This window comes from Oncorhynchus mykiss, chromosome 1 (assembly GCF_057628025.1).
Source record: "Oncorhynchus mykiss isolate SJ-2025 chromosome 1, ASM5762802v1, whole genome shotgun sequence".
In the NCBI taxonomy this organism is placed as follows: Eukaryota; Metazoa; Chordata; class Actinopteri; order Salmoniformes; family Salmonidae; genus Oncorhynchus; species Oncorhynchus mykiss.
This window is the reverse complement of record NC_143022.1, coordinates 42,374,243-42,395,565: the sequence shown is the minus strand read 5'-3', so window position 1 is coordinate 42,395,565 and position 21,323 is coordinate 42,374,243. Positions and strand designations below refer to the sequence as shown.

The 21,323-nt window shown below is 41.9% G+C and overlaps 1 protein-coding gene across 2 annotated transcripts in view; it reads left to right on the top strand.

Moving 5' to 3' along the window:
* Positions 1-7,865: 7,865 nt before the first annotated feature.
* The window catches only part of eea1 (early endosome antigen 1), a 43,855-nt gene continuing 30,397 nt past the window's right edge, over positions 7,866-21,323 (top strand). Inside the window, exons 1-8 of one of the 2 annotated variants that reach the window (XM_021601186.3) lie at positions 7,866-8,023; positions 18,078-18,155; positions 18,299-18,411; positions 18,680-18,734; positions 18,826-18,891; positions 19,166-19,205; positions 19,449-19,553; positions 19,937-20,058. In XM_021601186.3, the coding sequence (XP_021456861.3) occupies positions 8,000-8,023; positions 18,078-18,155; positions 18,299-18,411; positions 18,680-18,734; positions 18,826-18,891; positions 19,166-19,205; positions 19,449-19,553; positions 19,937-20,058 (603 nt within the window). In that variant the 5' untranslated portion in view covers positions 7,866-7,999. Of the gene's footprint in view, positions 8,024-18,077; positions 18,156-18,298; positions 18,412-18,679; positions 18,735-18,825; positions 18,892-19,165; positions 19,206-19,448; positions 19,554-19,936; positions 20,059-21,323 lie in introns of those variants that run through there. The other variant, XM_036977412.2, reaches the window with a different exon arrangement.

Genomic DNA, 21,323 nt, shown 5'->3' with positions numbered 1-21,323 from the left:
TCATTGGGCTCATTCAAGACAGATTTTGTGAGAGTGAGCCCTCTCTCTTTGCCTCTTCCTTTCTGCTAAAACACTGCACCTCTGTCTTACAAAATGTAGCCCATGTATCTGATGCTGTCTGGCCAGAAAAAGTTTGTGCAGACAGCATCAGATACCTGATCTACACTTACGGAGACAGAGGGGCGCTGTTTCGTTTGCTCCCATACTTTATCTGAGATTGATGCTTCTTTCTGTCGGGGCGCGTGTCGGTAAAATAATTGATCAACAATTCAATATTTTATATGGACAGGCAAGGATGTACAGTAGGACGGGCCAGGGCCCCTAGGGCCCACCCATAGCACCGGCCCTGCCCACTTATTATGTGTTTTCAAAATACCCCTCCATAAACCCCTCAAGATAGGGATAATAAGTAATGTCATTATGCAGAATTGCAGGAAATGCATAAAATTGAAAAAATAAAGAATTTGGGGGACGACCCCCGGGATCTCTTGTCTGCTGTTGCCACTTCATCGAGGAATCCCTACTGTTGACCAATCACCGCAACCTAGTCTCAGAACATTTCATATTATTCTGTATGAAAATCTGAAACACTTAATTTAGTATGATATTTTACATCTCATAGGTATTAATTTGTGGATGTCCATCACCCTTTTCATATATGTTACGAATAACAATTCAAGTAGTTGAAAAGTTGCTAATTAGCTAAAATGCTAAAGTTGTCCGTGTCGTTGTCAAAATCACCACTTGTGGGTTGCTAGACGTTCACTTTAAGTAACCATCGGTCCTATGTACCTATACCAAACGTAACATATTATACTAAATGGATTGTCTCAGATATACGTACAGAATAATAGAAAATGCTCTGAGATCAGGTTGATCACCAACGAAGGGGCGTAGACTTCGACTACCGAACTTTGTCAAGCCTCAAGACAAAAATGTGTGCGTTTGAACAGCCATAAAACACCCTGCTGAACGCTGACTAATAGCAAAATACAGAAGAGTATTAGGGCCAAGTGAAGAGAAAAAATAAATAAACGGCGATAGGTGGTGCATAATGGTACTTTAAAAAGTGGCAATATTTAGAGAATAAAGAGGAAATGTTTCGGGTTGTATCGACTTCAAGACCGTCTGAATGGCATCAATGAAGCCTACGGATTGAGTAGAATATAATAGAACTTTATTGTGCCAAGGACACAAGTCATATATACATACAGTGGCGATTTTAGCATGTAAATCTTGGTGGAGCAAAACAAAAACAAAAAATGTTGGGATGCATGCCAGCAAAGCCACAACACAACACTAAACAATACATTAATTGCACTATAACGGTGACAAACAGTGCCCACAACCTGTTAGGGCTTTCACAAAGCTATCCCAACAGCAGAGCTTTCTTTTCAGCACCATGAAGTGAATCCTTACCACTGCTACACAGCGATACCCATCATTCAACCTCAATTATTGCCTTCAAAAAAACATAGCTGATAAGGTTGACTTGCTTAAACGAATGTGGTTTCTACTGACAATCGAGATCGTACAAACTGTGGCATAAGGGGACGACAAGCGGATAAGAGGCAATCGGTAATTTCTATTAAGACATAAATGAACGAGCGACGACGGACGTAGTCAATATAACTATTTGGTCAGCACTTTTTAAATGTACAGCGACAGAATTCAGAACATGGGCCGTTCTAACAGTGTTCTCCTTGTACATCAAGTCAGAAATGTAGGATAAATAAAGGGGTCATATAAGCAGACAATGAAAGCCCTTACAATATTCGATAATAAAGTTTCTCTAAAACAGACTACAGGCTACAAATTATGAGGGGGAAAGGGACCAAATGATTAGGGTGAGGCACATGGGCTACTAACAGCTTACTACACAACAAACACTTAGTATTACTTTCTTAGCTACAGTATACATATCTCCCTGGCATTTTACATAATTTATGCAGCAGCATACAATACATTTTTGGACTCACCTTGTTGTGCTGTGCTCACTTGAACAGGAAGGTGGAGCGACGGTCCTTCGTGAGGAAAGTTTGTCATCAAACTTTGTCATCAAAGTCAGGCATTCTCTGGATTTATGGTGCTTTCAAGACAACTGGGAACGCTGAAAAAAACACGGTTGAATCATGACGTCAGTGATCTTCATGTCGGAGCTCTAGAAAGAGGCCCGAGTTCCCGACTTGGAATTCCATGTTGTCTTGAACTCAATGAAGTCTGAGATTTCCCAGTTCAGAATTTCCAGTTGTTTTGAACACAGCAGAAGTCATGCTGGATTGACAGCATGGCCAATGTTGAATGTTCATTCTTTTAAGTTTGTAAAAGAGACCCTTAAACCAATACTTGGACCACACACCCACTCCACTGAATTGCAGACTAGTGATTGCTTTGCAAGGCTTGCAGTTACCCACTGATTCCTTCCAAACCACTCATTGTTGAATTTGCGATTTCCAACTTGTTTAATGTTAATGTCCAATGGCCGATAAGCACCATTACGTTTTATCTATAATTTCTCGTCATAATTTATCTTCATATGACAAGGATTTGCCAGTAGATTGTCAACTTGATTCATGATGATGACTGTTAGCTTGCTAGCTAAGATTTTGAAAGTATGATGTTGACATGATCAGTCCAATCAAAGCTAAGGTACATATAATATGAATTGACGTAATTTTATCTGTGGGCAATGACCTTGAGCCTTCTAATATAACTCTATAGCAGCACCCAAGGGGCTTTATTTTTCCAGCTCTACCTGTAGATTTTGCAGTGACGTAGTGTCCCCATGAGTGACAGAACAGAGCCAATCACGGCGCAACTAGAAAACATTACCAACTCCTACACTCCATATTCTCCGCTGGCTGCCCCACCACCACAGAAAGCACTGAGCTAGGCTGAAACACCTGCATTTTGGAGCTGCCTTACTCAAGAAAGCAAAAGAGAGACCATATTTGTATGCGGCTTTATTAACTCAATGATTATTTTGTTTTACATTGTTTGCAAACTGATATGTGACACGTATTAATGCCAAAAGGGCGTGCAAAACAGGCACACACAAAAAAAAAAAGAATATTATTAGTTTTTCTTAGCTAAACAGGAGGGACGGCCAGGTCTTGGTAGATTTGCAGTGGTCTGATACTCCTTCCATTTCAATATTATCGCTTGCACAGTGCTCCTTGGGATGTTTAAAGCTTGGGAAATCTTTTTGTATCCAAATCCGGCTTTAAACTTCTTCACAACAGTATCTCGGACCTGCCTGGTGTGTTTCTTGTTCTTCATGATGCTCTCTGCGCTTTTAACGGACCTCTGAGACTATCACAGTGCAGGTGCATTTATACGGAGACTTGATTACACACAGGTGGATTGTATTTATCATCATTAGTCATTTGGGTCAACATTGGATCATTCAGAGATCCTCACTGAACTTCTGGAGAGAGTTTGCTGCACTGAAAGTAAGGGGGCTGAATAATTTTGCACGCCCAATTTTTCAGTTTTTGATTTGTTAAAAAAGTTTGAAATATCCAATAAATGTCGTTCCACTTCATGATTGTGTCCCACTTGTTGTTGATTCTTCACAAAAAAAATACAGTTTTATATCTTTATGTTTGAAGCCTGAAATGTGGCAAAAGGTCGCAAAGTTCAAGGGGGCCGAATACTTTCGCAAGGCACTGTACCTGTGAATACATTAATGAAATGGAGAACGGATTAAACTATTTACCCATTTAATAACCAGACCTTATTGATGCACAACAGAACTGCTGTTATATGCTGCCACATGCTGCCAGCACGCCCACAAGCAAGCCACTCTGGGCGGACTAAGCGGCACGCAGCATTTACCGCATGTAAGTGTACACAGGAATCATGGGGAAAAGTCCACAATGAAACTGATATTAAATATGAAGAATGATACATTTGCATCTGTTGGCCATCAAGTAGCCTATTAATTCTATGGCATTGTAGACTACTGTAGCCTCCTACCATTCGATACAATATGTTACAATGGCGATAATGTTGCTGCTAACGTCTCTTATGACCGAAAAGCGCTTCTGGACATCAGAACTGCGATTGCTCACCTCAAACTGGACGAAGAGTTCTTCTTCTTCTTCAGACAGGAGGGATATACTACAATAAACACCCGACCAGACCGAGGTCCCTCGGGATTCGCTGGAGAAGGAAATGGAAATTTAGTGGAAAAAGATCCGGGTGCCTTGTGAGGATCAGGCGACGAGTGGCTAATCTGCCCTTACCTTCCATCCTGCTAGCTAATGTTCAATTGCTGGAAAATAAATGGGACGAACTGAAATCACGTATATCCTACCAACAGGACATTAAAAACTGTAAAATCTTATGTTTCACCGAGCCATGGCTGAACGACGACATTAAGAACATACAGCTGGCAGGTTATACACTCCATCAGCAGGACAGAACAGCAGCCTCTGGTAAGACACAGGGCTGGGCCTATGCATATATGTGAACAACAGCTGGTGGACAATGTCTAAGGAAGTCTCTAGGTTTTGCCTGAGGTAGAGTATCTCATGACCACACTATCTACCTTTAGAGTTTTCATCTTTATTTGCCATAGCTGTCTACATACCAAAACACAGACCGATGCTGGCACTAAAACCACGCTCAATAAGCAAACAGGAAAGCGCTCATCCAGAAGTGGCACTCCTAGTGGCTGGGGACTTTAATGCAGGGACACTTAAATCAGTTTTACCTAATTTCTATCAGCATGTTAAATGTGCAACCAGAGGGAAAAAAATCTAGACCACCTTTGCTCCACAAACAAAGACGCGTACAACGCTCTCCCTCGCCCTCCATTTGGCAAATCTAATTCTATCCTCCTGGTTCCTGCTTACAAGCAAAAATTAAAGCAGGGAGCACCAGTGACTCGGTCTATAAAAAAGTGGTCAGATGAAGCAGATGCTAAACTACAGGACTGCTTTGCTAGCACAGACTGGATTATGTTCCGGGATTCTTCCGATGGCATTGAGGAGTTTACCACATCAGTCACAGACTTTATCAATAAGTGCATCAAGGACGTCATCCCCACAGTGACTGTACGTACATTCCCCAACCAGAAGCCATGGATTACAGGCAACATTCGCACTATTCTAAAGGGTAGAGCTGCCCCTTTCAAGGAGCGGGACTCTAACCCAGAAGCTTAGAAGAAATCCCGCTATGCTCTTCGACTAACCATCAAACAGGCAAAGCATCAATACAGGAGTAAGATCGAATCGTACTACACTGGAGCCGACGCTCGTCAGATGTGGCGGGGCTTGCAAACTATTACAGACTACAAAGGGAAGCACAGCCGAGAGCTTCCCAGTGACACGAGCCTACCAGATGAGCTAAATAACTTCTCTGCTGGCTTCGAGGAAAGTAATACTGACACATGCATGAGAGCATCAGCTGTTCCGGACGACTGTGTGATCATGCTCTCCGCAGCCGATGTGAGAAAAACTTTTTTTCCTTGATGCACTTTCTACGGCTGGCCATGCTTTCCACCTGGCTACCCCTACCCCGGTCAAAAGCTCTTCACCCCCTACAGCAACTTGCCCAAGCCTCCCCATATCTCCTTCACCCAAATCCAGATAGCTGATGTTCTGAAAGAACTGCAAAATCTAGACCCCAACAAATCAGCTGGACTAGACAATCTGGACCCTCTCTTTCTAAAATGATCCACCGCAATTGTTGCAACCCCTATTACTAGCCTGCTCAACCTCTCTTTCGTATCGTCTGAGATCCCCAAAGATTGGAAAGCTGCCTCGGTCATCCCCCTCTTCAAAGGGGAGACACCCTAGACCCAAACTGTTACAGACCTAAGGCCATCCTCCCCTGCCTTTCTAAAGTATTCAAAAGCCAAGTTAACAAACAGATCACCGACCATTTCAAATCCTACCGCACCTTCTCCACTATGCAATCTGGTTTCAGAGCTGGTCATGGGTGCACCTCAGCCACGCTCAAGGTCCTAAACGACATCATAACTGCCATCGATAAAAGACAATACTGTACAGCGTATTCATCGACCTGGCCAAGGCTTTCGACTCTGTCAATCACCGCATTCTTATAGACAGACTCAACAGCCTCGGTTTCTCAAATGACTGCCTTGCCTGGTTCACCAACTACTTCTCAGACAGAGTTCCGTGTGTCAAATCGGAGGGACTGTTTCCGGATATCTGGCAGTCTCTATGGGGGTGCCACAGGGTACAATCTCGGGCCGACTCTTTTTTTCTGTATACATCAATGATGTCGCTCTTGCTGCTGGTGATTCTCTGATCCACCTCTACGCAGATGACACCATTCTGTATACTTCTGGCCCTTCTTTGGACACTGTGTTAACTAACCTCCAGACGAGCTTCAATGCCATACAACACTCCTTCCATGGTCTCCAACTGCTCTTAAATGCAAATAAAACTAAATGTATGCTCTTCAACCGATCGCTGCCTGCACCTGCCCGCCCGTCTAGCATCACTACTCTGGACAATTCTGACTTAGAATATGTGGACAACTACAAATACCTAGGTGTCTGGTTAGACTGTAAACTCTCCTTCTAGACTCACACTAAGCATCTCCAATCCAAAATTAAATCTAGAATTGGCTTCCTATTTCGCAAAACAAAGCATCCTTCACTCATGCTGCCAAACATATCCTAATAAAACTGACTATCCTGCCGATCCTTGACTTCGGCGATGTAATTTACAAAATAGCCTCCAACACTCTACTCAACAAATTGGATGCAGTCTATCACAGTGCCATCCCTTCTGTCACCAAAACCCCATATACTACCCACCACTGCAACCTGTATGCTCTCGTTGGCTGGCCCTCACTTCATATTCGTCGCCAAACCCACTGGCTCCAGGTCATCTATAAGTCTTTGCTAGGTAAATCCCTGCCTTATCTCAGCTCACTGGTCACCATAGCAGCATCCACCCGTAGCATGTGATCCAGCAGGTATATTTCACTGGTCACCCCCAAAGCCAATTCCTCCTTTGGCCACCTTTCCTTCCAGTTATCTGCTGCCAATGACTGGAAAGAATTGCAAAAATCAATGAAGCTGGAGACCCATATCTCCCTCACTAACTTTAAGCACCAGCTGTCAGAGCAGCTCACAGATCACTGCACCTGTACATCGCCCATCTGTAAATAGCCCATCCAACTACCTCATCCCATACTGTTTTTTGTTGTTGCTCCTTTGTACCCCAGTATCTCTACTTGCACATCTATCACTCCAGTGTTTAATTGCTAAATTGTAATTATTTCGCCACTATGGCCTATTTGTTGCCTTGCCTCCCTTATCTTACCTCATTTGCACTCACTGTATATAGACTTTTTCCTCCCTCCATTGTGTTATTGACTGTATGTTTGCTTATTCCATGTGTATTATTTGCATTATATTATATGTATATTATATGTGTATTATATGTTTGCTTATTCCATGTGTTGTTGTTTGTGTCGCAAAGCTTTGCTTTATCTTGGCCAGGTCGCAGTTGTAAATGAGAACTTTTCAACTATCCTACCTGGTTAAATAAAATGATAATAATAACCAAATTGTTTCCTTTTATACTCAGCTGTGCCTTGCAAGTGCTACAACCAACTGATTTTGTTATCAAACCTCGAGTTTTGAAACAGCCTATAATAGGGCCTGAGAAGAACAATATTGGAATTACATTTGTAATTCATACAGAACTCTTTTTATTAGGTTAAAGTTAGGCCTACATTTTTAAAGACTTTTTTTTATTTTTTATCTGAGCGCTAGATCTCGGCTTGCTTTTTGACTGCGAATGTGATCTTTACTCAGAAAGGGTTGGTGACCATTGTTTTTAAACAATTAAAGGTCTTGAACATACTTCTTACTTAAAGACAGAGCCCATCCCACTCACAGCTGCTGTACCAAGCAGTGGGCTTGTCATGTGTACCGAGTAACCAACAACGGCGTAAACTTTTCATTTGGAAGATCGATCGCATTTCATTTGACAGCCAAACACAAATCGATACCATGCTTAGACGGATACTTCAAATGGTAAGATTCCAGAATCAAATCGGCAGGCGTGCAGTTTGTATGAAACCAAGTCCGTTTTATTGTGTTGCACAGGCCTTCCCTTCTGTGTCTCTGTTGTCAGCCAGCCAGGCCGACACAAAACCAGCCGAGATTGATACATGGCTCTGATGCGAACTCGTTATTTAACGTTTAGCTAGCTGGCTCAAATGTCCACGTATAAAAACAGTCAGCAGACAGTTAACTTAGCGTGTTGTTACAATTCGCTTACTACTAACTTAGCTAGTAAAATATAAGTTTGGCTCTTGCCATGGCTGATGGTTAAAATGTAGTTAGTTAGCGTCGCTAGCTAACGTTACGCAACATGCCCAGCCAGCTAGCTACCGCTACAGGTTAGCCGTTGCAATTGTTACTACTGTTAGATAGCCAGCTAACCTAGTTCTCTAGAGGATGCTAAGTTAACCTATAACCGCTACGTAGATAACGAAGGTTAGCCTTCTCGTTTAGCTATGTAGGTCGATTGTTAGCTTTGTTGCTGTAACGTCAAGCAATTAATGTCAATATTAGACATTACCTCCAGAGATTTTTATAACTAACCCAAGATAGACCACAGCTTGTCGTTGTCTAATGTAACGGGCAAGGAGGGAACGCCTACACTGTGAAGTGCACGTGTGTAATAACTATTTGCCCATGCACTCCTCCTAAACAACACCAGTTTTTAAAACTTTAGCAAATGGTAAAGTCTACAACACTTTGTCCATTCTAGTTTTGGAAACAGAACTGTATTGAGATCAAATGTTTAATCGATGATAAAATTAGCGTAATGACGACAAATTCATCTCCCTCCATCTTTCTCCCACTGCCCAGCATATTTGGTCGAATGGAAACGCCCACTGGATGCTTCACATTTATACATCCGGTGAAATATCTGTTTCATTGTTCTATCTGTGCGCCTACTAGCCAGCTAGCTATCATTATCATGAGTTATTGTGTATCGCGGATTCAGGTCGAGGTGTCATTAGTTCTTGACAGTTTGCATGTTCCAGTCTTTCTTTGACCAATCTGTGATGACCAATCCAACATGTTCAAAACAAAACGTAGTTGGAGACAAAGCTACTGAATGTTGTAAAAGTTCCAACACATTCCAACACTTCATGTCGCATGACCTCTGTTGTAGTGGTCAGACAGCAGAACAGTCAGTTCATGCTTAACCACAGATGGACATTAATTTCAGTAATATCATAGAGGATCTTTGATGATATTCAGATATTTATCTCTAGCCTACTTGATAATCACAGCAAAAGTTTTGGTCAGTTACACTAATTCTGTCACATACTGCATTTCAATTTGATTTCACATTACGTCCATTTTTTCCCCCTTTCCTCTATGTTATTTGGAATTGTCAAGGAAAGATACATACTCAGTAAAGTTGGACGCTGGCTAGGAAACCAAGAGGTTATGGGTTAAAAACTATTGGGTAAAGATAAAGACATCAGTTCTAGGAGATGTGATCCACATTGTCGATGAGTCTCATCCAAAACAGTTCTGAACAGTGTGTGCGTATATTATGTCAACATTTGTGCTGTTGTTAGTTTGTCTTTGGCAAAAGCATTGGAAAGCACAGGGATGGGATCATCATTTTTGTCTTATTATGGAGCCAAACGTACATTCCACGACCCCTAATGTATTCAATACATTAAGATGCATGTGTACTACAAATACAATGGGAGAAACGCAGCAGCACATTTTAGCTATTCAATCAGACCAAAAAGAGAAGAGAACATTTACAAACAATAGAACAAATATTAGTGGAACATCACACTGATTTTGATAAATGATTTGTTGTCACAGGCGGCCAATATATTGCTGCTATATTGTATAGTTTTGACAATATCATAATATTATTTTTTCCCTGAACGTAACACTATCGTGTTTGCCTGTTGGCTGTGAAAATGTTTAATCAATAATGAAAATGTTTGTTAAACTAACTTCTGATCATTGATTATCTTCACCACATGCATTTCATTGTTATTTTGTTTAACTCCACCCCTCACAGTCAGCATTGCTGTCATTTGTGAGCAGGTCCTTCTGCATATACCACTACACACAAACATATTACATTTTGTAATATCTGCCCACCTGGGCAAGAATTGGATGCACCCAATCTTTTCCCCCTAGACAAGTGCAGTACATCACCTGTACAGATTGGAATCTATATGGTGGAAGAATAGCACAGTGTATAAGTGTACTACTGTCTTTGAGGACCAAGATTTGGATGGAGTAGAGTATATGCCTCTGCATCATAGGATCAAGCCTCCCTTCAGCTGATCCCACTCTCTCAATACATTGGCTGGAGCAATGCGAGGCTTATGGTAAAAGGCTGTATTAAGACTCATACGCCGCGCTACAGTATTCCACCTCTATAAAAGTGTTGTCACGCACAGGCCTCACATGTGAACATCAGAGCAGGGGTCTGCAGTGTAGAGGCAACCAGAAAAGCCCGGTCCTCTGAGGCAGTAGTACTCTCACATGCACTGTGCTACAGTAGCTCCATCTTGTCCATCATCTATCCAACACTCTCAGGTCTAGCAAGTGTTTAGGGGCTAGGGTTTGATTGGGATTCAGAAGTGTCAATTTGTCTTACCTAGATTCCTCACGTTCTCTTCCCTCACCCCCTTTTCAAAATGGATTAGAGGGTTAGATTGGAGGTTTCTCCCTTCAACCTTTCTCCTCCAATGCATTTGAAGAGGCGAGGAGAGAGGATGCGAAAAATTAATGAAGGGCCACACAGTGGTAGCATTCCTGCCTGACTACATTGCAGATGCATGCCAGATTTCACGCCTGGTTAAGTGTTAAACATATAAACTAACCACATCATATGATATAGCAATCTGATGGCTGACTGTGCATCTCATCTGTACTTACCGTTTCATCTTGGTGTATGCCAATTGTCAAATCTGACAAGTAGGCCTAAACAAAGTAATTTTCAAAATATATAAATAAGTACAGTATAATAGCGCCATCTACACTGAATGGTTCTTTTAGAATACATGTACATATTTAGCACTTCACATTTAGCAGTCTACGGTCTATCCTGATTGAGAAGGACAAGGAGGCGTAGCCACTTAGACTATTAGGATGCTACCCTTATTTGTTTGTCATTTACTGTTTACCGACTGACTGGAGTAGCACTTACTGCAGTGATTTTAGGAATTCCAGTGGAATTGATCTTTAGTGTTATGATTGAGACATCTGCTAATCAAAAATAAGAATAAATGGCACAATGTAAACATGAAACTGTCTGTCTTACCTCTTAATGTTAATTTTCCAAGCTTGACTCCCATTTCCGGTGTTGCTGGAAGTTGATAGACACCCATAGGCCCACACCACAGCAGTCTGGTATTCACATGGAAGAAAAACAGAGAATAAACAACATATTTTTATTTATTTATTTTTATTTTACCTTTATTTAACCAGGCAAGTCAGTTAAGAACAAATTCTTATTTTCAATGACGGCCTGGGAACAGTGGGTTAACTGCCTGTTCAGGGGCAGAACGACAACACCTTGTCAGCTCGGGGGGTTTGAACTCGCAACCTTCCGGTTACTAGTCCAACACTCTAACCACTAGGCTACGCTGCCGCCCCATGTTATAAAGTAATTTCCCTTTAAAATATACATTATTTGTTCCATTATACATTATACATTATTTGTTCCACAATCTCCACTCATCTTCGAGTAGGCGGAACACACAGAACAATCTTGGCCCTTCTTACTCTTGTCTGTGCTTGCCAGAATAATGTTTGTACTTTATCCAACAATAATGTGCCAAATTTAAAGCTAAAACATCTTGTAAATAACTTGGGACTTCTATGGCATTTCACTTGTCTTTAGACAGCACTCGCCTGTATGAGGCTTATCCTCATCCAGGAAGCACCCGCGCTCAGGTCTGTTCAAAGCTGGTCCGACCAATCGGATTCCACTCTTCAAGATTGCTTCGATCACGTGGACTGGGATATGTTCCGCATAACGTCGAACAACAACTTTGATGAATACGCTGATTGAGCAAGTTTATTAGCAAGTGCATCGGTGATGTTGTACCCACAGCGTCTATTAACCTCTCTAGGGTACGTGGGACGGTAGTGTCCCACCTCGTCAACAGCAGGGCGCCAAATTCAAAACAACAGAAATCCCATAATTAAAATTCCTCAAACATGCATGTATTTTACACCATTTTAAAGATACACTTGTTGTAAATCCAGCCACAGTGTCCAATTTCAAAAAGGCTTTACGACGAAAGCAAACCAAACGATTATGTTAGGTTAGAGCCAAGTCACAGAAAAACACAGCCATTTTTCCAGCCAAAGAGAGGAGTCACAAAAAGCAGAAATATAGATAAAATGTATCACTAACCTTTGATGATCTTCATCAGATGACACTCATATGACTTCATGTTACACAATACATGTATGTTTTGTTCGGTAAAGTTCATATTTATATCCAAAAATCTGAGTTTACATTGGCGCGTTATGTTCAGTAGTTCCAAAACATTTGGTGATTTTGCAGAGAGCCACATCAATTTACAGAAATACTCATAATAAACATTGCTAAAAGATACAACTGTTATGCATGGCATTTTAGATCCACTTCTCCGTAATGCAACTGCTGTGTCAGATTTTAAACATTTTTTTACTAAAAAAGCACACCATGCAATAATCTGAGTATGGTGCTCAGAGACCAAAACAACCCGAACAGATATCCGCCATGTTGTGTAGTCAACAGAAGTCAGAAATAGCATTATAAATATTCACTTACCTTTGATCTTCATCAGAATGCACTCCCAGGAATCCCAGTTCCACAATAAATGTTGGTTTTGTTCAATAATGTCCATCATTTGTGTCCAAATACCTCTTTTTGTTAGCGCGTTCAGTACACAATCCAAATTCACGACGTGCGGTCGCTAGCAGCAGACGAAAAGTTAAAAAGTTGCGTTACAGTCGGTAAGAACATGTCAAACGATGTATAGAATCAATATTTTTAGGATGTTTCAACATAAATCTTCAATAATGTTCCAACCGGAGAATTCCTTTGTCTGTAGAAATGCAATGGAACAGAGCTCGCTCTCACGTGAACGTGCAAGACTGAGCTCGTGGCTCTCTGACAGACCTCTGACTCATTCCCCTCTCATTCGCCCCCACTTCACAGTAGAAGCATCAAACAAGGTTCTAAAGACTGTTGGCATTTAGTGGAAGCCTTATGAAGTGCAATATGACCCCATAGACACTGTGTATTCGATAGGCCAAGAGTTAAAAATTACAAACCTCATATTTCCCACTTCCTGGTTGGATTTTTTCTCAGGTTTTTGCCTACCATATGAGTTCTGTTATACTCACAGACACAATTCAAACAGTTTTAGAAACATCAGTGTTTTCTATCCAAATCTACTAATTATATGCATATTCTAGCTTTTATGTCTGAGTAGCAAGCAGTTTAATTTGGGCACGCTTTTCATCCAAAATTCCCAATGCTGCCCCCTACCCTAGAGAAGTTAAAACATTCCCCAACCAGAAACCGTGGATTGATGGCAGCATTCACGCAAAACTGAAGGCGCTAACCACTGCTTTTAATCAGGGCAAGGTGACCAGAAACATGACCGAATACAAACAGTGTAGCTATTCCCTCCGCAAGGCAATCAAACAAGCTTAGCGTCAGTATAGAGACAAAGTGGTGTCGCAAGTCAACGGCTCAGACACGAGAGGTATGTGGCAGGGTCTACAGTCAATCACGGACAAAAGGAAAACCGCCCCCGTCGCGGACCACGATGTCTTGCTCCCAGACAGACTAAACAACTTCTTTGCTCGCTTTGAGGACAATACAGTGCCACTGACACGGCCCGCTACCAAATCCTGCGGGTTCTCCTTCACTGCAGCCAACGTGAGTAAAACATTTAAACGTGTTAACCCTCGCAAGGCTGCAGGCCCAGACGGTATCTCCGGCCGCGTCCTCAGAGCATGTGCAGACCAGCTGGCTGGTGTGTTTACGGACATATTCAATCAATCCGTATCCCAGTCTGCTGTTCCCACATGCTTCAAGAGGACCACAGTTGTTCCTGTTCCCAAGAAAGCTAAGGTAACTGAGCTAAATGACTACTGCCCTGTAGCACTCACTTCCGCCATCATGAAGTGCTTTGACAGACTAGTCAAGGACCATATCACCTCCACCCTACCTGACACCCTAGACCCACTCCAATTTGCTTACTGCCCCAATAGGTCCACAGACGACGCAATTACACTGCACACTGCCCTAACCCATCTGGACAAGAGGAATACCTATGTAAGAATGCTGTTCCTCGATTACAGCTCAGCATTTAACACCATAGTACCCTTCAAACTCATCATTAAGCTCGAGACCCTGGGTCTCGACCCCACCCTGTGCAACTGGGTCCTGAACTTCCTGACGGGCCGACCCCAGGTGGTGAGGGTAGGTAACAACATCTCCACCCCGCTGATCCTCAACACTGGGGCCCCTCAAGGGTGCGTTCTCAGCCCTCTCCTGTACTCCCTGTTCACCCATGACTGCGTGGCCATGCACGCCTCCAACTCAATCATCAGGTTTGCAGACGACACTACAGTGGTAGGCTTGATTACCAACAACGACGAAAATAACGAGGAAAATAACCTCACACTCAATGTCAACAAAACAAAGGAGATAATCGTGGACTTCAGGAAACAGCAGAGGGAGCAGCCCCCTATCCACATTGACGAGACAGTAGTGGAGAGGGTAGAAAGTTAAGTTCCTCGGCGTACACATCATGGACAAACTGAAATGGTCCACCCACACATACAGCGTGGTGAATAAGGCGCAGCAGCGCCTCTTCAACCTCAGGAGGCTGAAGAAATTTAGCTTGTCACGAAAAACACTCGCAAACTTTTACAGATGCACAATCGAGAGCATCCTGTCTTATTGCTCTCATTTTGTGCACAAATGTGTTTACATCCCTGTTGGTGAGCATTTCTTCTTTGCCAATATAATCCTGACAAATGTGGCATATCAATAAGAAGATTAAACATAATCCCTTTGATGGTTAAGCATTGCACCTTTACTACCATTACTGTCCCTCAATTCCACATTGCAAAGTTTGCATTTCACCATATCGCCTATCGGCAATCAATAGCTGTATTTCTTGACGTGCAATGTCTCAACATCATTAAAGCAGGGCCTATCCTCAATGAATAGGCTAGGGTATTCTAAACGCAACAGTCCGAAGACTGAGCACACACTCACAACATTAGCAAAGAGAAAGAGCCAGTGTGAGGGAAAGAGAGGAGGGGACAGGCAGAAAGAACTGTATGTGCGCATATGTTTTGGTAATCTGTATCTCGCAATGTCTTGTCTTGCATGCCTCGCAAATTCACAGAAGTAGCCTCAAGGTCACTTCTTCCTCTCTGGTTTTATTGAAATTCCACAAATTTCCCCAAGCCTTTATAGCCTACTGCTAGTTAGTATAGTATTGTAACTCTGCCGTTCGAGCATGCTTTTGTGGCACAGTCGATAGCGCGCCGGACCTCGGGCTGGAAGGTCGAGGGTTCGAGACCTGCTCTCTGCTGTTTCATTACATTGGTGTTAGAAGTGGGATCGGACCTTGCATCCACGACAGTGCGTGTGCTTGGCCGGTGAGCGCGTTCCTGTAAGACGAAGAGTCGCAAGTTAGCGCGAAGTTGCGCTCTTTGAAAGGAGGGAGTAGTGTCCCAACAGTTTGGGCTAAAAACTATTATGAGTGTCTCACGAACACGTACATGTCAGTTGTTTTGCTCTTGGACGCCCACAAGCCTTTTCTGAATTTCCCCGGTAACAGTTTTAAAACAGGAATGAAAGTATATATGGAGATAGTTTAGTGCCTAAAATAAGAGGTTAAATGCATGTTAAAAGTAAATAAATAATGTTCCCTGATCTTTCTTATCTCTCAAATATTGAACAGACACTAGAGAACAATCTAAATGTTTAGATTTTTTGGGGGGTGTCATGACGCTGGCCTGGGGGTAGGTTTATGACAGTCATAAATACCCCCCCCCCTTTTTTTCCCTCTCTCTACCCTACTGATGGGACTATTGAAAATCCCTTGGTTAACATAGAGATTCTGGGAACATCAGTAGGTGGGGGAGAAATTAACCATATTTTGGTAAACCGACTAGTTGAACATATGCGTTGGTACTTAATGAATATGATGTCAGTTCGGTTGTCATCTGAGACTTTCTCATCAATGATAGGATGACATAAACTCTACAGTGGAAAGTCTACACATTATAGTTATCAGATTCACATGGAATTGTTGTGCAATTTAAATGTTTGAATATGAAATGTGATTTTAGCTTTTAAAATGTGAGAATTGGGTTTTCATGAGTGAATTAGGCCTGACTCAGTGGCCCGCCCACGTGAAGAGACTTTGGTTATAACCAATGAAACACGCACTCCTCTCCCTACCTATATAAAGCCTTGACGACAATATAACCTCCTGTTCTGAGGACGTGAGGACGACGGTCCATACGTTAAAAAGGACTAACATGTCATCTACAGAACTAAGCCAACCTCAGCGGGAGCATTGGTTGTGAATGGTATGAACTTTGAACTCTTATTCACTAAAGAAGTGAGACATCCTAGCCGTTGAGTTAGCAACAGCAGTTAAAAACATGGGTTAGGAAAGGACAGACAGAGTATCCCGTCTACCACCCAACGACGACACTACAACGTTTCCCGTTCACCACCAGAGACACTCTTCAAAGGACAAAGGACTCTGTTGGGCAACACGGCCATCCATCTATCCATCTGCCACCAACCTATTGAAGCGCAGCTCAGAGTAAATATTTATTGCATTTTCCTTTTCCAAATGGGCAGTAATTTAGAATGCATAGGATATTGTATTTACGATAGCACAGCTTCTCCCTTTTGTTCTTCAGTCTTCCCGCTCTTTCACTCAAACCCAACCCACTTTCCTTTGTGTAACCAGCTGTCATATCTGCTAAATAAATAATTAAACCCAATTTTGTATTGCTGATTCAACTTGTTAGCAAGGGTTCGTGAAGATAACCAACAACTTTCAGATGAGACTGAAATAAGGTGACGATTAATATTGACTGCTATTGATGTAAAATATTACTAGGTCTTTAAGAGCTTATTCAGAAGATAACAGCTCTATAAATATTATTTTGTGGTGCCCTGACTTTCTAGTTAATTACATTTACATCATTAGCTCAATCAGGTAATATTAATTACAGAGAAAGGATTTTATAGAATAGCATGTCATATCACTTAATATGGCATAGCCAAAGACACGACAGGGGTTTGTTGTTCCATGTAGTGAATCTGTTATTCAATGCATTTCTATGGCCTAATAGCAGTAATGCCAAATTTATGTTTTCTTGATACCTTAAGGGGTCATACAATTCCAAATCAAATAGCTAAATGATCCTTGGTATGACATCTTAAAACAAATCCAGATTTTAGCTTAATAGAGTTTAAGCACTATTGCACACAGTCCATGCAACTTAGGTGACTTGTTAAGCACATTTTTACTCCTCAACTTACTTAGGCTTGCCATAATGAAGGGGTTGAATACTTATTGACTGAAGACATTTCAACTTTTCATTTTTAATTATTTTGTAAAAAATGTGAAAGCATAATTCCACATTATGGGGTATTGTGTAAACCAGTAAAAAAAATAATATTTGAATCCATTTGAAATTCAGGCTGTAACACAACAAAAAATGGAAAAAGTTAACGGGTGTGAATACTTTCTGAAGGCACTGTATTTAAATGGTTATTATGGTTATTTTATTTTTATGACGGTCTTCATCAATAACCTTCGGTTACATGGTTTTATGGTAATTGTGCCAGCCCTAGTCTCAGCTATTCAGTTTAAGCTAGTGCAACTGTGGAAGAAAATAACATACCAGAGCTGTTCTTCAATACCCATAACATGCCAACCCTACTTGTTTTGGTAGATTTCAGGAAATTGATGGCCTAACAAGATGCCCCCGGCTGTGACTCACTGTCATTTGACAATGTTTTGTCTCCCTCTTACAGACTCCTGGGAAAGGAGGCTCTCAGAACTCTGAGTCAGACCAGCCCAGTGCAGACTTCAACAATGACCAGACCTCTGAGGTAACACTTGTCTCGTGTAACTCACCTGACTGACTGTATTGCCTACCAAAGGGGGAACCCCTGGGCTACTGTACCACTGAACATTAAGTTGTAGGGCCATGATCCCTCTCCTGTAGTCTGATAACATCTATGTCTGTTCGTAGGGGTTCATCTGTCCCCAGTGCATGAAGTCCCACAACTCAGCAGAGGAGCTATTCAAGCACTATGAGCTGTACCACGATTCAGGAGACCAGCCCTCACACATGGGCCCTGGCCGGTAAGAACCCCTTTTTCTACTGTTTAACATAAGGGTTATACTTCGTTGCCCTCGATCTCGGTGTGTAGAATACTAGGCTTATCCTGTACCTTTTTCCTCCTTTGGCCCCTAGTCATAACATTTACCAGCACACCCACACATTTTCTTCTTCCTCAGTCTGTCTTATCCTTATATACTTAGAGTAATTACAAAGTGTTCTATAGAAGTACAGATTAATAAAGAACATTTTTAAAGTACATTTCAGGTAATGTCCTCTCTTTTTTTTCAGTGAAGACCTTGTGCTTCTCCGGCAAGAGTTGCAAGAACTGCAGACTTCGCTCAAGGTACGAATATACATTTTTGGGAAGAGATTATATAGATAATGTATTATGTTTATTGATCGTGTGTGTGTGTGTGTGTGTGTGTGTGATTCAGGAGGAGAAATGGTTCTCTGCGGAGTTGAAGAAGGAACTAGACAAAGTGCAAGGACACCTGAAGCAAGTAATTCCTCTAAGATGACTCATATCAAATAATATCTTAAGACGGCCACTTGCTCAGAAATGAACGCCCTCCTCAGTTCAAATACATTTGAATTTTTCATGTCGAATTGTACCAGAATGCCTTGGGGGAATTGACATGAAATAAGGATGCAGTAGCAGTCATGCGATAATAAAATAGCAAACTACAGTCAAATGCATTTTACAGTTGAGCAATGCTGATGCTTGATACAGTGCTTAGCTGGTATGTTGTGACATCAGTATTCCTCTCTTTTCAGGGTCCACAGAATGATGGCCAGACAGGATTAGAGGATTCTGGTGAGTCAATTAAGATCATGTTCATTAGGCCCCAAACAGAAGAAAACGTTGAGAAACAAAAAAGTACTTTATGTAATCGTCCAATAAGACATTTTGTTTTCATTTTCCCTTGCACAATGTTTTGCTATTGTGTGCTCAAATGAACATGACCCAGTTCTTGAATTCCTATTGTCTCGTTACTTTGATATCGGACTTCAATCACTGAGATATTGATGCTCATTCCTTTCCATTTCCCCCGTGCAGCCTTGGTGATTAAGCTGAACGAGGCGGAGACAGAGACGTTCAACATCAAGCAGATGAAAGACCTGTTTGAGCAGAAGGCTGCCCAGCTGGCCACAGATATTGTGGGTTAGTGTGTGGCGGCCATCTTTATATCCAGCTTCAGTGTGGTCGGTGTGACTGGGAGCACTGTGTGTTGCTGGCTGACTCTGTTGGAAACCACAGTGGATGTTGTTCTCCCGACTTCATATCTGGGCCATAATGTGAATCTATTGTGTTGTGTTCAGTAGGGAGTCTGAGGTATAGTTCATTTAGCTTCTCTAAACCTGCTTTGGTTGAACCACATTTAATTTCACTATTCATTGTGTAAATGTATATTTTGGGGGGAAATGGATGTTCCATAGACAGGTAGCTCAGAGGTAAGGGTTAGGATAGAATATAAATATACAGATTGATACTTTGTTGTTCTCTGAAGGGCAATTCAATTTAATGTGTGTTGGTGACCCTGATAGATGTCAAGTCTCGTTATGATGAGGAGAAGAGCTTGAGGGAGGATGCAGACCAGAGGCTGGCGAACCTGAGCCAGGAGCTGCAGAGAGAGAGGCAGGACAAGGACCGGCTCCACACTGAACTGGTAACTAACAGAGACTGTGTATACACTGTCAGACAAGCATACATAAAAGTATAGACACACTGTCACGTGTGTGTGTGTATATATTACAGTTGTCGGACGTTTACATACACCTTTGCCAAATACATTAACTCAGTTTTTCACAATTCCTGACATTTAATCCTAGTAAAAATTCCCTCTCTTAGGTCAGTTAGGATCACTACTTTATTTTAAGAATGTGAAATGTCAGAATAATAGTAGAGAGAATTATTTATTTCAGCTTTTATTTATTTCATCACATTCCCAGTGGGTCAGAAGTTTACATACACTCTATTAGTATTTGGTAGCATTGCCTTTAAATTGTTTAACTTGGGTCAAACGTTTTGGGTAGCCTTTCACAAGTTTCCCACAATAAGTTGGGTGAATTTTGGCCCATTCCTCCTGACAGAACTGGTGTAACTGAGTCAGGTTTGTAGGCCTCCTTGCTCACACACGCTTTTTCAGTTCTGCCCACAATTTTTCTATGGGATTGAGGTCAGGGCTTTATGACGGCCACTCCAATACCTTGACTTTGTTGTCCTTAGGCCATTTTGCCACAACTTGGGAAGTGCTTGAAGTCATTGTTCATTTGGAAGACGCATTTGCGACCAAGCTTCAACTTCCTGACTGATGTCTTGAGATGTTGCTTCAATATATCCACGTCATTTTCCTCCCTCATGACGCCATCTATTTTGTGAAGTACACCAGTCCCTCCTGCAGCACAGTACGCCCACAACATGATGCTGCCAACCCCTGTGCTTCACGGTTGGGATGGTGTTCTTCGGCTTGCAAGCCTCCCCCTTTTTTCTCCGAACATAACAATGGTCATTATGGCCAAACAGTTATATTTTTGTGTCATCAGACCAGAGGGCATTTCTCCAAAAAGTACGATCTTTGTCCCCATGTGCAGTTGCAAACTGTAGTCTGGCTTTTTTATGGCGGTTTTGGAGCAGTGACTTCTTCCTTGTTGAGCGGCCTTTCAGGTTATGTCCATATAGGACTGGTTTTACTGTGAATATAGATACTTTTGTACCTGCTTCCTCCAGCATCTTCACAAGGTCCTTTACTGTTGTTCTGGGATTGATTTGCACTTTTCGCACCAAAGTACATTCATCTCTAGGAGACAGAACGTGTCTCCTTCCTGAGCGGTATGACGGCTGCGTGGTTCCATGGTGTTTATACTTGCGTACTATTGTTTGTACAGATGAACGTGGTACCTTCAGGCGTTTGGAAAATTCTCCCAAGGAAGA